Source organism: Mobula birostris, chromosome 5 (assembly GCF_030028105.1).
Source record: "Mobula birostris isolate sMobBir1 chromosome 5, sMobBir1.hap1, whole genome shotgun sequence".
Classification (NCBI taxonomy): domain Eukaryota; kingdom Metazoa; phylum Chordata; class Chondrichthyes; order Myliobatiformes; family Myliobatidae; genus Mobula; species Mobula birostris.
Window position 1 is genome coordinate 96,442,057 of NC_092374.1, and position 16,183 is coordinate 96,458,239.

Genomic DNA, 16,183 nt, shown 5'->3' on the forward strand with positions numbered 1-16,183 from the left:
GTTGTCGTTTAAGGTTAAATTGGACAGCTATATGGACAGGAAAGGAATGGAGGGTTATGGGCTGAGTGCAGGTCGGTGGGACGAGGTGAGAGTAAGAGTTCAGCACGGACTAGAAGGGCCGAGATGGCCTGTTTCCGTGCTGTAATTGTTATATGGTTATATGGAACTCCGTACAGACAGCAACAGACAACACTTTAGTGCTGCCCCAAAGACTCCCAGGTTCTGGAGGGTTGAAGTGTTGAAGGGATCCTCTCTAACTGTGGCAGCCCTCTCTTGGTGCTAATCCCCAGTCAATGCACTGGGAACGTAAGGCTTGCATTCTGTGCACAGAGGGTGACAGTGAGGCGATAGACCTCCTGTTGGAGCTGAGGGGCCTGCTCTTCAGGTGGCAAACAATGGAAGCACCAGATATTGCAGCTGCTGGAATCTGAAGCAACAGGTAAAGGAACTGGAGGAGCTCAGGGGAACAGGCATCATCCGTGGGGGTGAGTGGGGAGATGGATGGTCGACGTTTCAGGTCAAGGCTCTTCATCAGGACTGAAAGATAGAGTAATGATATTGAAAAGGCTGTTCAATCCCTTGACAAGAATAGCACTGACCTCCTGATAAACTGTATCAACAGAGGTTTTGTCTTTTTTCCAAAAGCTCCTTTCTGAAAAACACTACAGGGCTATTAAAACAAAAACATTATGCATCCCAGGCAGTTAATCTGATCAACCATTCTAGCAGCCCCCAACCATCCCTCTCTATTACCCCGCCCCCACTGCACTGTACACACTTTAAACCACTTTTTATAAAGCAATTTACTTTGTAAATACTGGCTAATATTTATGCACATTTTATTTATGTATGCAATTTAACCTCGGACTTTATATTTTATATAATTCTTCTTTCTTTATAATTGTTGAATGTTGCTTGTCGTGCCCAGTCCAACACACCACAGTAAATTCCTAATGCATGTGGCGAATTATGTTGATCATAAGACATAGAAGCAGAATTAGTCCATTTGGCCCATTGAGTCTGCTCTGCCATTCCATCATGCCTGATTTATTATCCCTGTCAACTGCCTTCCTTTGACAGCCTTACTAATCAAGAACCCATCAACCTCTGCTTTAAATACACCCAATGACTTGTCCTCCTCAGCTGTCTTGTTGCAATGAATTTCACAGATTCACTACTCTCTGGCTGAAGTAATTTCTGTTCTAAATGGACATCTTCTATTTTGAGACTGCCCTCTGGTCCTAGGCTCCCTCTCTACAGGAAACATCCTCTCCATGCCCACTCTATCTAGGCATTTCAATGTTTGATAGGTTTCAATCAGACCCCTCCCGCACCACAATGATCCTTTTTAGACAATAGCAGTATAGTATTACTATAATTGTATGAAAAGGTGTTTGCAGCTAAGGGGTGGAGTCTGTTAAAGTAATAAAACTAGTTAAAGCAATGGAACCAAGAATATAGGGGGAGATAGCTGGTATACAGTGGTAAAGAGGAAGGGTTGGCAGCTGATGGGTGGATCCAGGTGAGATGGGAGAGTGGGAATAGCGACTGGGAAGGGATAGGTGGGGGCTGATGGAATCTGATGGGAGAGACTGCTGGAATGTGAGGAGTCAGTGGGTAGTGGGAGAGGTAGGATGGTAACACCAGGCTGGCTCCAGTGGTCTCTGTGACACAGTTTCCACCCTGCACCAGCCTCAGCGTGGTGGGTATCATCACTGTCTCTCAGGTTTGCCCCTCACTCTGTGAGTGTGTGCTAAAAACCTGCCGTCTGTTTGCATTTCTCCAGCAGAGGAAGAACCAGGTGCGCAGGTTTTCAGGGGAGACGGGCTGGCGGTCCAAGGAGGAGGCTGTGATGGAAAAGAGAGCTGAAGGTAACTTGTACTTTGGAACAATGTTCCCCCCGTCCCCTCTCCAACCGTGAGAGAAACAAGACTCACACACACACAGAGACACAGACTAACACATGGACAGACAAACAGAGACACACACAGACAAACACAGACATGTCCTTAAGTCAACAATAAACACAAGAGATTCTGCAGATGCTGGAAATCCAGAACAAAATGCTGGAGGAACTCAGTAGGTCAAGCAACATCCAGAGAAAAGAGTACAGTAAACAGTCGACGTTTCGGGCCAACGTCCACCTTTAAGTTGAGTGTTTTATCGTGTGCAGAAGTACGGTGCTGCAGGTACAATGGAAGCCTTGCAGCAGCACTGCAGGTACATTGGTACATAGGTTACAGAATGGATTGCACAAAACAGTGAGGAAAAAGTGCAAAACTATAATCAGAGACCTGTCTTTGGTAGTGCAAGGTACCAGCCTACCTTCCATCAACAACATGCAGTATATTCAGAAAGGTGCTGGAAAGGGCCAGTAACATCTTGAATGTTTCCACCCACCCTGCTCATAGACTGTTTGCCCTGCTCCCATCAGAGAGGGGGCTAGGTAACATCCATGCCAGGACCACCAGACTCAAAAACAGTTAGTAAAGCTAATCAACACCTCTGCCCACTAACCCATCATATCACACTCCCAACCACCACTACTTTATAGTTTCCTGTCAGTCATCTCATGTACAGACACTCCTGTGTCTAGTGAAGCTTTATGGATGTACAATCAATCTATGTGTATAAGCTATCTTATGTATTTATCTTTATTGTGGTCTTTATCTTACTGTAGATTTTTTGCACTGCATCAGATCCGGAGTAACAATAATTTCATTCGCTGTTACTCTTGAACACTGGAAATGACATTAAACAATTTTGCATGTTGAGAATGTGGTCCGTGGTGATCCATTGCTGAGGTAGGGTAAGGGTTCCTCTCTGATGTTGAGAATGTGGTCCGTGGTGATCCATTGCTGAGGCAGGGTAAGGGTTCCTCTCTGATGTGCTTCTTCATGCACCTTATTGATCTTCTTCCAGGGGTTCGACGTCAATGCTACCTTGATTGTCACGGCACAAGTACGGCACAACAAAAAGCTTGCTTGGCAGCAGCACTACAGGCATATTGCAACAAGAAAAACATCATGTAGGCATACACCATTTTGAGGAGAGAGCACAATTAAAATAAAACAGAAGTCCATTTTTGGTGCAAAGTGGTCATAGTGTTGCTAAATTGTGATGATTAGGGTTGTGCTAGTTGGTTCAAGAACTGAATGGTTGAAGGGAAGTAGGTGTTTCTGAACCTGGTGGTGTGGGACTTCAGGTTTCTGTACCGATGGGAGCGGCAGGAAGATGACATGGCTGGGATGGTGGGAGATCCTTGGTGATGGACTTTGCCTGCTTGAGGCAGTGCCTCCTGCAGGTACTAGCGATGGTGAGGAGGGATGTATGTATTGGGCAGAGTCCACCACTCTCAGCAGCTGCTTGCATTCCTGTGCATTCAAGTTGCCCCACCAGATGCTCGAAATCTTGAGGAACACGTGCTGAGGGAATATCTCGGTCCAAAATGTCATCTGTTTATTCTCCTCCATAGATACTGCCCCACCTGCCGAGCTCGTTCAGCACTATGTGTGTGTTACTCGGTACTTTCAACTGTGGGAGACCACTGTAGCCTCTCTGGTAATGAACCCCATGCATATTAGAATATAGAACACTACAGCGCAGTACAGGCCCTTCGGCCCATGATGTTATGCTGACCTCTTAACCTACCAAGATCAATCTAACCTTTCCCTCCAACATAGCACTCCATTTTTCTGTCATCCACGTGCATTTCTAAAAGTTTCTTAAATTCCCCTAATATATCTGATAGAAAAATGGAGGGTGTATATTTCCTTTACCACCACGTCTGGCAGGGTGTTCCACACACCCACCACTCTGTGTGTGCTTTTGAAAAAAAAAACTTGCCTCTGACATTGTCCCCACCCGCCCCCCATACTTTCCTCCAATTATGCCTCCTGGTGTGAGCCATTTCCAGCCTGGGAAAAGTACCTGGCTATCTACTAGATCAATACTTCTTATCACCTTGTACACCCCTGTCAGGACACCTCTCATCCTCCTTCACTTCAAAGAGAAAAGCTCAAGCTCATTCAAACTATCCTCGTAAGACCTGGTCTCTAATCCAGGTGACATCCAGTAGGTCTGCTCTTCATGCGCTCTAAAGCTTCCCATTATTCTTCATCATTTTGATGACTGGGACTTTTTGCAAACCCATTTACCTTGTCAAATTGCAGAACTGGGGTAATGGTTTCTCCTGCTGATGCTCGTATTCCTTTTCCTTCCTGCCTCCAGCTTCCCCATGGCATGGAATCCGTTACAGCCAGCCCAGGTCTCGCCGACCCTTCATTGCAAGCAAGAGAGAGGAGAACGCTGAATGGTGCAGGCGGGAGGGAGAACCTGACCGGCCACACCGCGGTTTGGATGTGGAGGGAGAACATGAGGCAAACAGCTTTGGGATGCCCCAAGAAGTGGACGTGGGGCAGCAGGGGCAATGGTCCCCAGCCAGTTGTTGGGATTACATTAAACAGACAGAGGAGGGGGGTGATTCTCCCGAGGGTGGAGACCCACTTGCAAGGACACATGGCCGACTGAAGGGACAGAGAACCCGCCGTGGCCCTGAAGGAAGAGCGGATTCCCGGGTTGCTTCTACTCCTGGCCACCTTGCAGTTCTTCCTCCTGCAGGGTCCACCGATGAGGATGAGCACAATGCCTTTCAGGGTAGCGTGTCCGATTCAGAGTCCCGCCAGAGGCGCCGTCGGCCCAGGGGAGAGCTGCGGGCTATGCGAGCAAGAACCATGTCTGAGGATGGCCACCGGACCACCCGGGACAGACGTGGCCACAAGCGCAGTACCCCAGGCCCCCATCTACCTGTGGCTGAGACTCCATCAAGGCCTCAAGAGCAGCTAGCTATGGAGAGGAGAGCCATGGACTTCCACCCTCCTCTGGGGCCAACGGGTGAACTGATGCAGAGTGGTAGGTGGAAGGTTGGGGGTGGCCGAACTCCATTGACTACTAAGGGACTTGGGATGGAAAACCATTGGCTATTGAGCAGAAAAGAGAGAGAGGCCAACTACCCATTGGCTGGTGATCAGAAGCACGTCCATCACCCATTGGCTGTCAGTCAGAAGCACGTCCATCGCCCACTGGCGGGCGATCAGAAGCACGTCCATCGCCCACTGGCTGGCGATCAGAAGCACGTCCATCGCCCATTGGCTGGCGATCAGAAGCACGTCCATCGCCCATTGGCTGGCGATCAGAAGCACGACCATCGCCCATTGGCTGGCGATCAGAAGCACGTCCATCGCCCATTGGCTGGCGATCAGAAGCACGACCATCGCCCATTGGCTGGCGATCAGAAGCACGACCATCGCCCATTGGCTGGCGATCAGAAGCACGTCCATCGCCCATTGGCTGGCGATCAGAAGCATGTTCATTGGCCACTACCTGTTGGTGAAGACCAAGTCCACCGTCCATTGCCTCCCAATCAAAGGCAAGCCCAGTATCCTCTGGTTACCAACCATACTCTTTATCCATATATTCACCACCCACCACAGACTAAAGCAAAAGGGAAGCAAGTCCATTTCCTATTGGCTGCTTCGGATAGAGCAAGTCCTAGCCAAATGCAATTGGCTCAGAGGGATAGGCAAATCCAATTTCTGTTGGATTCCACAGGAAAGGATATTCAATCCTCATCGGTTGGCAAGCAAAAGCGCGTCCATTTCCCATTGGCCATTGGAGAGAAGGGAATAGCAGTCCATAGTCCATTGGTCAAGGATAATGATGCTCAACACTCATTGGCTACCAAAAGGAAGGAACTTCGATCTCCATTGGCTGTGAAGCCAAAGCCCATTCAGTACCAATTGGACAGTAAGGATGCAGAGACGATTATTGATTATGTTTTGGAGAAGCAGCAAGGAAAGGATGACTGGTGTCCAAATCGCATGGTCAAATCACCGGCTGTTCGGGAGGGTGGCTCAGGGCAGAGCAGAGACAGTCCCAGAGAGGTGGTGCCAGCTAAAGCACAGCCATTGGTGTCCAAAACCCCTGGGCTTGATAGCGAGAAGCCCCGCCGTGCAGAGAAGGATTCCTCCAGCTATCCGTGCAGTGGATGTCCTGACGTGAGGGGTGGCTCTGTGGACAGCTTTGGGTGGAGTGACGGGGCCACGCATCGGCCAAAGCTGAAGGTTCGGGAGGGGTCTGACCCAAGGTTGCTGGTATAGTGGGTGCATGGATGGGGAGGCCTCATGGTAGTGCAGTTGCTCCCAGGATGGTTCCCCGGGAGAGGTGGCTTTTCCCCGGTGTTCCCTGGAATGGGAGTGACCCTGTCCCCCGTGGTGCCTGGGGTGGAGTGTCACACTCTTGCCCCTTGCTATCCCTGGGTGGAGTGATCCTTCACAGTGTCTACATGTGAGGGGGGGGGTCTCCCTTGGAGTCAGGGTGGTATCCCCAAGGAGTGGGTGGATTGGTCATTGGTTGGGTGAATGGAGAAGGTGATTCTCCATCTCCCGGGGAAAGTGTTTGTGGTCAAGGGCAAAGAGGGACTCTCTCCCAGGGGTCCATGATGGGGAGGTGGGGCGGGAGACACTCTTCCTGGGAGAGGACTGGAGGGTTCTCTCCACTGGGTGGGGTCCATGGTCAGAGGTTAAGTGATAGACTCTGTCCTGTGGGTAGATGTTTGTGGGAGAGGAGACAGACTATCTGCGTGTCCTGAGGAGGGGTAGGGATGGTGGGGGTTTCTCTGGGCAGGGGATAGTGGTTGGAATGGAAGATTTTCTACTGACTGTCTCCCCCTCCCCCCCTCCTTCCCCTCCACCCCTCTCCCCGGAAAGGTAGTGGATCGCGTGGAGGCTCCACGGGGAAGACACCGCCAGCCGAGATCCTGGGATGTGCAGGGCAGAAGACCAGAGGAGAGGAGGAAACCGGACCGCAGTCGTCCTCGTTCTCCATCGGACGGTCTCCCTACAGGTAGGGTAGGGGCTGGTTGTGGGAACACAGGGTAGGGGTTTCAGTGTAGGGATCCTTCGAACACAGCCTCCCACAGCACAGCCACAATGCGAGTGTGTAGGAGCAGAGGGCTCTGCCTCGGAATAGAAGGATGGTCCCTTTAGAACAGAAATGAAGGGGAATTTCTTTAGCCAGAGCATGGAATTCATGCCACAGACAGCTGTGGAGATAAATCACTGGGTATATTTAAAGAGATGGTTGATAGGGTGTTAAAGGTTACGAGAAGGCAGGAGAATGGGGTTGAGGGGGGAAATAACAGCCATGATGGAATGGCAGAGCAGACTCGATGGGCTGAATGGCCTAATTCTGCTCCTGTGTTTTATGGTTTTATAGTGTTCCCTGTACCACAGTGTTGTGCTCCGTGCTTTTCTCATGAAGCAGCCCTATCTGCACTGGGGCAAGTTGGTCCCAGTTATACAGCATGGAATCAGGCCATTAAGCCAACTGGTTTGTGCTGACCACAGCATCCTCCCTGCTAGTCCCAGTTGCCTGTGTTTGGCCCTTAACCCTCCAGGCCAGGTGTTCCCAATTTTTTTTTATGCCATATACCCCTACCATTAACTGAGAGGTCCATGGGCCACAGGTTGGGAACTCCTGCTGAAAGTCCTTCTCCTTCATGCACCCACCTCAGCCCCATCCTCTGGCAGCTTTTTCCTGGTCCTCATCACCCTCTGTGTAAAGAAGTTACTTCTCAGATTTTTTAAATCCTTCCCCTGTTGTACCTGCGCCCTCTAGTTTTGTACTCCCCACCCCGGGGAAATGAATGTGACCATCAGCTATATTTATATCTTCATGATTTTACAAACTTCTGAAGTTCAAAGTACATTTATTATCAAGGTATGTAAACATTATACAATCTCGGGATTTGTCTTCTTACAGGCAGCTATAAAACAAAGAAACCCAATAGAACCCATTAAAAACAAAAGAAAACACCGTAAATCAGCAAGTTGTTTTGTTTATGTCTCCCCTCTCGTTGTGAAAGGGTGACAGCTCTCTGTCCCTTTGTTGGGGAGCGGAGGAGAGAGCCTGGGGTATGTCGAATTGCCAGGTGATTGATTAGTTTTTGTTTTACTGAAGATCATGGTTTTTCTTAGAGACTTTTAGTAGGTGCGGGGTGCTGATGGTTTTTTGCTGAAATAAGTGGGGGAGGGGGAGGGTCATTGCTTTGCTGCTGCTTGTGCATGGGAGGGGGATGGGGGGCTTGGGGTTCTAACATTTTTACTGTCACTTCCTTTGGGGCACTTCTATTTTTGTGGATGTTTGCGCAGAGAAAGAATTTCAGTTTGTATGTTGTATACATTCTCTGTTAGTAAATGGAACTATTGAAACACCCAGCGTGCAGAGAGAAACAAAATCGTGCAAAGAATGAAAGCAAGCAAAGAGCAGTTCACAAAGCCAGGCATCAGTGCAGCTGATCCAGAAAGCCAGAGGTCATCCCTCATTCTCCTGCAGTGCAGTGAATAAAGATCCAGCATGGCACACCTCATCCTGTAATGCAGGCGCTGGTCCAGGCTCTCTGCATCTCTCCAGTTTGACAATGTCTTCTCTAGGTCAGGGTGATCAAAACTGTACACGATACTCAAGTGTAGGCTCACCAATGAATAGTGACATCATGTCCCTGCTCCTAAACTCGATGCCCTGACTGATGAAGGCCAGTATTATAAACAACTTCCTCACCACGCTGTCTACTTTTATAGCCATTTTCAGTGAACTGTACACTTGTACTCCCATGTCCTCTGTTCCACAACACTTGTTCCTCCCACGCCTCATTTGGCAACTTTTCCGATTCTTTAGCACTTGTTTGTTTTATCAGGCCAAGTGGCTAGCCGAATACTCAACCCTGCAGAGGTGGAACGTGTGCAAGGAGCTGGCTGGATTCGAACCCAGGACCTCTGGCTCCTGAAGTCCGATGCAGATGCCACTGCATCACCGGTACGGTCGTACTCAGAGAAGGTCCTCACAGTCAGTCAGATTTATTTATCGCGTACATCGAAACACAGAGAAATGTGTTGTTTGCGTTAACAGCCAACACATCTAAGGATGTGCTGGGGGCAGCTGACCAGTGCCGCCACACGTTCCAGTGCCAACAAAGCACACCCATCGTGGGCAGCAAAACAACACAGAACACAACAAGTGACAAGGCAACAAAATAGAAAAACAAGCCCTCTTCCTCCCTCCCTCCCTCCCTCCCTCCCTCCCTCACACACACACACACACACACACACACACACACACACACACACACACACAATCCTCCAACCTTGGGAGAGGCTGTCTCCTTCAGCTCCCGGCCTCCCGGCCTTCAGTGGGCTTGTGGGTTCACAGACATTTGGCTTTTGACTTCCCTGGCAGACACGCAGAGATTTGCGGACTCGGGGCTCCAGCCGTAAGACCAATGAGCCGAGTTAGGCCATTTGGCTCATTGAGTCTGCTCCACCATTCCATTGTGACTGATGTATTATCCCTCTCAACCCCTCTCTTCTGCCTTCACCCTGTAACCTGTAATAATCAAGAACCTATCAACCTCCACTTTAAGCATGACTTGGCTTTCTCAGTCACCTGTGACAATAAATTCTACAGATTTACTACCCTCTGGCTAAAGAAATTCCTCCTCATCTCTGTTCTAAATGAATGTCTCTCTATTCTGAGGCTGTGCTCTCTGGTCCTAGACTCTCCCACCATTGACTTCTGGACATCCAATAGGCTTTTGGGCTTTGATCTTCGTTATTGACCCCAGGACTCACTGATGAGGATCCTGAACACTACACTGGGTCCCGTCCTGGTTTGAATGTACAAAATACATCACCTCACAGTTATCTCAAGTTTAAAACCCATTTGCCGGTGGACATTAGTCCATCTCCCTATTTGATCAAATCAAATCAAGTTTAATTATCATCCAAGCCATACATAGATACAGCTGAACAAAACTGCTTTCAGCTGGGGCCGAGGAGCAAAACGTGCAAAATAGCGAGCAAACATTCAAAAATAGTGAGTAACATAATTCAAAATATTGAGCAAAGAAACATATTCACTCAAGAAAACACATACAGTCCAAGTACCTGAGCGACAATGTCCGGCAGTCGATGGTACGGTGTATCGTAGTGTACGGGAGCATGCAGTCGAGCCTGTCATTCCACCGCTCGAACACAGGAGGGCAGCACCGACCAACCACACTGTAGCACTTCTGCATCTCTCACCCGGTCTGCAGCAGCAGGCAAGCCTGAGGCTTGAGGCCTAGTTCTCACTACAACCGAGGCTACACAGCTCCCATGTCTCTCCACCAGACAAGGGTAACAGGCCTGCAGCACTTACATTATCACTATCCAACTGAGACTTGCGATGGCAAGTGAAATGTCCAAGACAATCTCCCACAGTTTTACTGCACCAACCCCAATGCTTCGGAGTAGCAGGCAGTAATATGGTCTGTAGCCAGGTCAGCTCTTCTGTATCCAAACCAACACAGCAGCAGGCTCCTCCGATATCCTGGCAAGGTGTAGCTCCCCCCCCCCCCCCCCGCCGATCACGGTCACAAGAAGCCATGGGGGCAGGTGGTGGATGGTCGTATGAGCAGCTGGTGCAGATCACAAATCCTGGTTATGTGACCACTGACTCCAGGCAGACAATCTCTGAAGAGTATTGCAAATGGCTGGGGTGACCTGTCTTCTAAAGACACTGCCCAGAAGAAGGCAATGGCAAGCCACTTCTGTAGAGAATTGTGGTCAAAAAACCATGTTCACCCACATCATATGACACGACACATAATGAAGATGATGATATTCATATCCAATAACAGAGGTCCCAACACTGCCCACTGGGATACACCATTAGACACAGGCCTCCTGCTGGAGAATCGACTAGAGGCCTGTGACTAGTGGGTGCCCAGGGTGTAGATGAGTGTTAGAATCTTTGGGCGGGGGCAGCATGGTAGCGTAGTGGTTAGCGATTGGGGTTCAATCCCCTCCACTGTCTGTAAGGAGTTTGTACATCCTCCTGATAACCCTGTGGGTTTCCTCTAGGTGCTCCAGTTTCCAAAGACGTATAGGGTAGGGTTGGTAAGTTGTGGATGTGCTATATTGGCACTGAAGGCATGGCAACACTGGTGGGCTGTCCCCCTCCTCCCCAACGCACCCTCGGACTGTGTTAGTTGTTGACGCACAACCACACATGTCACTATCAGAATCAGGTTTAATATCATGGGCACACGTTGTGAAAGTTGTTGTGCAAGAATAAAAATTAAAAAAGTAGCGAGGTAGTGTTCATGGTTCAATGTCCATTCAGAAATCGGATGGCAGAGGGGATGAAGCTGTTCCTGAATCGCTGAGTGTGTATCTTCAGGCTCCTGTACCTCCTCCCTGGTGGAAGCAATGAGAAGAGAGCATGTCCTGAGTGATGGGGTCCTTAATGAGGCATTACTTCTTGAAGATGTCCTGGATACTATGGAGCCTAGTGCATATGATGGAGCTAAGTTTACAATTCTTTGCAGCTTACTTCAATCCTGTACAGTATCTCCCCCCCCCCCCCCGCCGATAATAGACAGTGATGCAGCCAGTTATAATGCTCTTTCTGTAGAAATTTGCTAGTAGTTTTGGTGGCATACCAAATCACATCAAACTCCAAATGAAATATAGCTGCTGTCTGGCCTTCTTTGTGGCTGCATCGATACGTTGGGCCCAGGACAGATCCTCAAAGATATTGACACCCAGGAAGCTGAAGCTGCTCACCCTTTCCACTGCTGATCCCTCCCCTTTATGTATATTTCCCCCTGGGATCAATAAAGTATGACTATGACTATATTTCGATGTACATGTGATAAATATCACTTGTTTCATCTTGATGGTACTGCAGGTAGAATAACATGAGTTGGATTCACAAGGATGTTACCCGTACTGGAGGGCTTGAGTTTGCATAGGTTGAGACTGTTAACCCTGGAACCTGGGGAATTGAAGATGACCTTATAGAGGGGTATACAGTGGATGGGCCATATTTTTTTCACAGGTAACAGTAGTCTAAAACTAGGGGATACAGGTTTCAGCAGTCTTCATCTTCATCATCATTGTTATGTGCCGTGTCATATGACGTGGGTGATCATAATCTTTGACCATGACTGTTCTTGGTAAATTTTTCAACAGAAGTGGTTTGCCATTGCCTTCTTCTGGGCAACATCTTTACAAGATGGGTGACCCCAGCCAGTATCAATACTCTTCAGAGATTATCTGCCTGGTGTCAGTGGTTGCATAACCAGGACTTGTGATGTGCACCGGCTGCTCGTACGACCATCCACCACCTGCTCCCATGGATTCATGTGACTCTGATCGGGGGGGCTAAACAGGTGCTACACCTTGCCCAAGGGTGATCTGCAGGCTAGCAGAGGGAAGGGGTGTCTTACAGCTCCTTTAGTAGAGATGTATCTCCACTCTGCCACCCATTTCAGGGGTAAGGGGTAAGATTTACAGAGGGCTTGAGAGGAAGATTTTGAATACAGAGGGTGGTGGGCGTGTGGAATGAGCTGCCAGAGGAAGTGGTGTAGGTGGGTACAATTACAATGTATAAGGAACACTTGAGCAGGTACATGGATGTGAAAGGTCTCCCAACCCTTTTTATGCCTTGGACCTATTCCAAGGAGCAAGGGGCCTATGGAGACCAGGTTGGGAATCCCTGGTTCAGAAGGATATGGGCTAAATGCAGGCAAATAGGATTAGCTGGGGTCGGCATTTTAGTCATTGTGGATAAGCTCAGAGCGCTTCGGCACGTCGGCTTTTATAAATCAGGGGACTGCGTACAGGAGTTGAGATAGAACATAGAGCACTACAGCACAGCACAAGCCCATGATGTTGTGCCATCATTTAAACCTACTCTAAGATCAATCTAACCCTTCCCTCCCCCACAGCCCTTCATTTTGCTTTCATCCGGAAGCAGGATCAGAATCACTTTATTGCCAGTATGTGAAAGGTACCAGAATTTTTGTGGTTCAGTGCCAAGTATAAAACACAGGACAACACCATAACAGACAACACAACAGCAACTAACAATTTACAAGACAATAATGCAAACAGCCATGAGCAAATGAGCAATCAACAATTAGCAGAACGGTCCTTGCAAACGTCAATCATCAAACTTAAATAAATGTGGACAAATGAACAGACTCAGTAACTATGAACAGAACAAGGAGAGCGGGAAAGACTATTTAATGGATGTTGTGCAGGGACAGTTCGGGTCTTAACCCTGAGTGAGTTTTGTTGAGAAGCTGGAGAGCTACAGGAAAGAAGCTTTGGAGATGACCTGGTGGTGATGGACTTGTAGCATCTCCCTGATACAGTTCGGTAATTAGGTGACTGCGAGAGTGGGTGGAGTCGGTAGTAATCGTTTTCAGCTCTTTTCTTCAGTTTGGCGATGGACAAATCTTTTAACGTACCAGCTGACGGCCAATGATCTTCTCTGTTGAGTGGACCACGCTGCAACCAGGACTTGGAGAGGGAGGAAGTGACGGGAAACCTAACGGTGACAGAGATGATCACAACGATGGCTGAGTAAACATTCATCAGGATATGCCCAGAGATTTATCGTAAGCTGGCGTAGGATGAACAGTCTCTGCTGGACTTCTTTAGTGATGGTTGTCCTGCTTCAATATATCTATGAGTCGCTTTAATGTCCCGAATGTATCTGCCTGTACCATTGTCACTGGCAGTGCATTCCACACACCCACCACTCTGTGTGTAAAATACCTACCTCTGACATCCCCCCTGTACTTTCGAACAATAACCTTAAAATTTTGCCCCTTCGTATTAGCCATTTCCACCCTGGGAAAAAGGCACTGGCTGTCCACTTGATCTATGCCTCTTATAGACCTCTACCAAGTCACCTCTCGTCTTCCTTCACTCCAAATGTTACGTTGAAGTTATACAAGACTTTGGTGAGTCTGAATTTGGTGTATCGTGTGCAGTTCTGGTCCCCTACCTCCCGGAGAGATCTCAACAAGCTTGAAAGAACTGACTTGTCGGGAAAGGTTGAAGCGGTTAGGGTTTTGTGCCCTGCAGTGTAAGAGAATGGGGGAGATTTGATAGAGGTGCACGAAAGTATCAGGGGTATAGGAAGGGGAAATACAAGCAGGCTTTCTCCATTGATTGTGGGTGAGATGAGAACTAGAGATCATAGGTTTAGGGTGAAAGATGAAATATTTAAAGGGAATCTGAGGGGAACTTCTTCATTCGGAGGGTGGTGAGAGCATGGAACGAGCTGCCAGCGGAAGCAGATGTGGGTTCAATGATAAGATTTAAGAGAAATTTAGATAGATAAATGGATGTGAGGGTATGGAGGTATATGGCCTAGGTTTTGGTCTGGGACTAGGTTGGCATGGACTAGATTCAGAGTTATTATCAAATACTACCCTGAGATCCATTTTCTTGTGGGCATTCACAGTAGAAACAAAGAAGTACAATAGAATCAATGAGAAACTACAAAGACAGACAAACATTCAATGTGCAAGAAAAAAACAAAATGTGAAAAATACAAAAGAAAATATTAAATAATGAGAACATGAGTTGTAGAGCCCTTGAAAGTGAGTCCATAGGGTTGTGAAATCTGGTCATTTTTGAGGTGAGTAAAGTTATTTGAAGACAGGCTAAAAGGCCTGTGACCTCCTACTTTCTATGTGTTACACACACAGAAGCTGGCAAACACCCAGCAAGAAGCAAAGGAAGTGCTCCGAGGAATGGACTCCCCACCTCCCTGTGCTGCAGCGATGAGACCCTCAAGGCTCTACAGGCCCTGGAACTACGGGTGAGTGAGCTGGTTGGGTGCAGGGTGATGGAGGGTCTTCTCTACTCCTGGGCCCCTCTAGATTTTATACTACCCTCCTTCAGCCCACAACTGTCACTTGCCCACTTCCCCCATCTAACCATCTTCTGTCATTTCCTGATCTGTATCAGGCTCCATCTTTCCCTGCATTTTGTGCTGCACTGGTGCCAGTGTTTCTGTAGGTCACTCTGCTCAGGTGCAAGAGCTGCAGTTCAGCAGTACCTCTGACTCAGAGTCACTGACATATGGTGTGAAATTTTAAACATACCAGATTATACAGATGTTGGAAATCCAGAGCAACACACACACACACACACACACACACACCACCACGACAGGGAGCATCTACGGAAGGGAATAAACAGTCAATATTTTGGGCCCAGATCCTTCTCCAGGACTGAAATGTCGACTGACTATTCCCCTCCATAGATGCTGCTTGACTTGCTGAGTTCCTTCAGCATTTTGTGTGTGTTGTCATGAACTTTGGTGTTTTGTGGCAGCAGTACAGTGCAATACATAAAAATTACTATAAAATACAGTAAGTATATTTAAAAATATAAACATAGTGCAAAAGGAGAGCAAGATAATCAGTTGGTGTTCATGAGTTCATTCAGAAGTCTGATGGTGGAGGGGAAGAAGCTGCTCCTAAACCACTGAATGTCTGTCTTCAGGCTCCTGTACCTCCTCCCTGATGGTAGCAATAAGAAGAGGGAATGTCCCTGATGTGAGGGTCCTCAATGATAGATTTTTGAGGCTTTGCCTTTTGAAGATGTCCTCGAAGTTGGGGAGGCCAGTGCTCCTAATGGAGCTGGCTGAGTCTACAAACTTCTGCAGTTTTTATCCACTCCTGTGCATCTGTATCTCCATACCAGACGGTGATGAGTGCTCTCCATGGCACTTCTGTGGATTCTAATCTTTTACCCAGGGCTTCACTGGACACAGAGCATAGAATCGGGGCGGGCAGATTTCAGTCTAATTATCTTTCGATGTATCAACTAAAGTCCGTTCTTCTTGGCAGAGAGCTCAATTACAAAAGGCAGCAGCAGACAAGAAACAGCTTCAGCTGGCCAGGGATGAGGTGAGTGAATTGACTGAAGAGATTTGCCTCCTGACTATACCCCTAATAATGAGGAAAGGGGCCTGTGGGAATGGGATTGGAGTGAGTTGGAGGACAGGAACAGAGCTGGATCATGTAGACATTTATTATGGATTGAAATTTGGAGAGTTTTGGGGATACAGGAAAGATACTAGCATGGACAGAAGATTAGTTGACTGTCAGAAGACAAAGACTGAGAATAAAAGGGGCTTGTTGCTAGAGTGGAGGTGCAGGAGATGCTAGGACAGTGTTTCCTAACCTTTTTTAGCCCACTTTTAGCACTTCCATACTTGCCAATGCCCCTCTTAGGCACAATATACTTTCCTGTGCATCCATCCATAGTTAATACTC

The 16,183-nt window shown here is 48.0% G+C and overlaps 1 protein-coding gene across 9 annotated transcripts in view; it reads left to right on the plus strand.

Annotated features, from left to right (window-relative positions):
- Nucleotides 1–16,183, plus strand: part of LOC140197905 (proteasome subunit beta type-6-like) — an 83,776-nt gene that overhangs the window by 21,730 nt on the left and 45,863 nt on the right. For 3 of the 9 annotated variants that reach the window (XM_072258491.1, XM_072258494.1, XM_072258496.1), the window contains 5 exons: nt 1,787–1,871; nt 4,231–6,122; nt 6,768–6,903; nt 14,606–14,718; nt 15,755–15,814. In XM_072258491.1, the coding sequence (XP_072114592.1) occupies nt 1,787–1,871; nt 4,231–6,122; nt 6,768–6,903; nt 14,606–14,718; nt 15,755–15,814 (2,286 nt within the window). Of the gene's footprint in view, nt 1–1,786; nt 1,872–4,230; nt 6,123–6,767; nt 6,904–14,605; nt 14,719–15,754; nt 15,815–16,183 lie in introns of those variants that run through there. The other 6 variants (XM_072258492.1, XM_072258497.1, XM_072258493.1 and 3 more) reach the window with 6 other exon arrangements.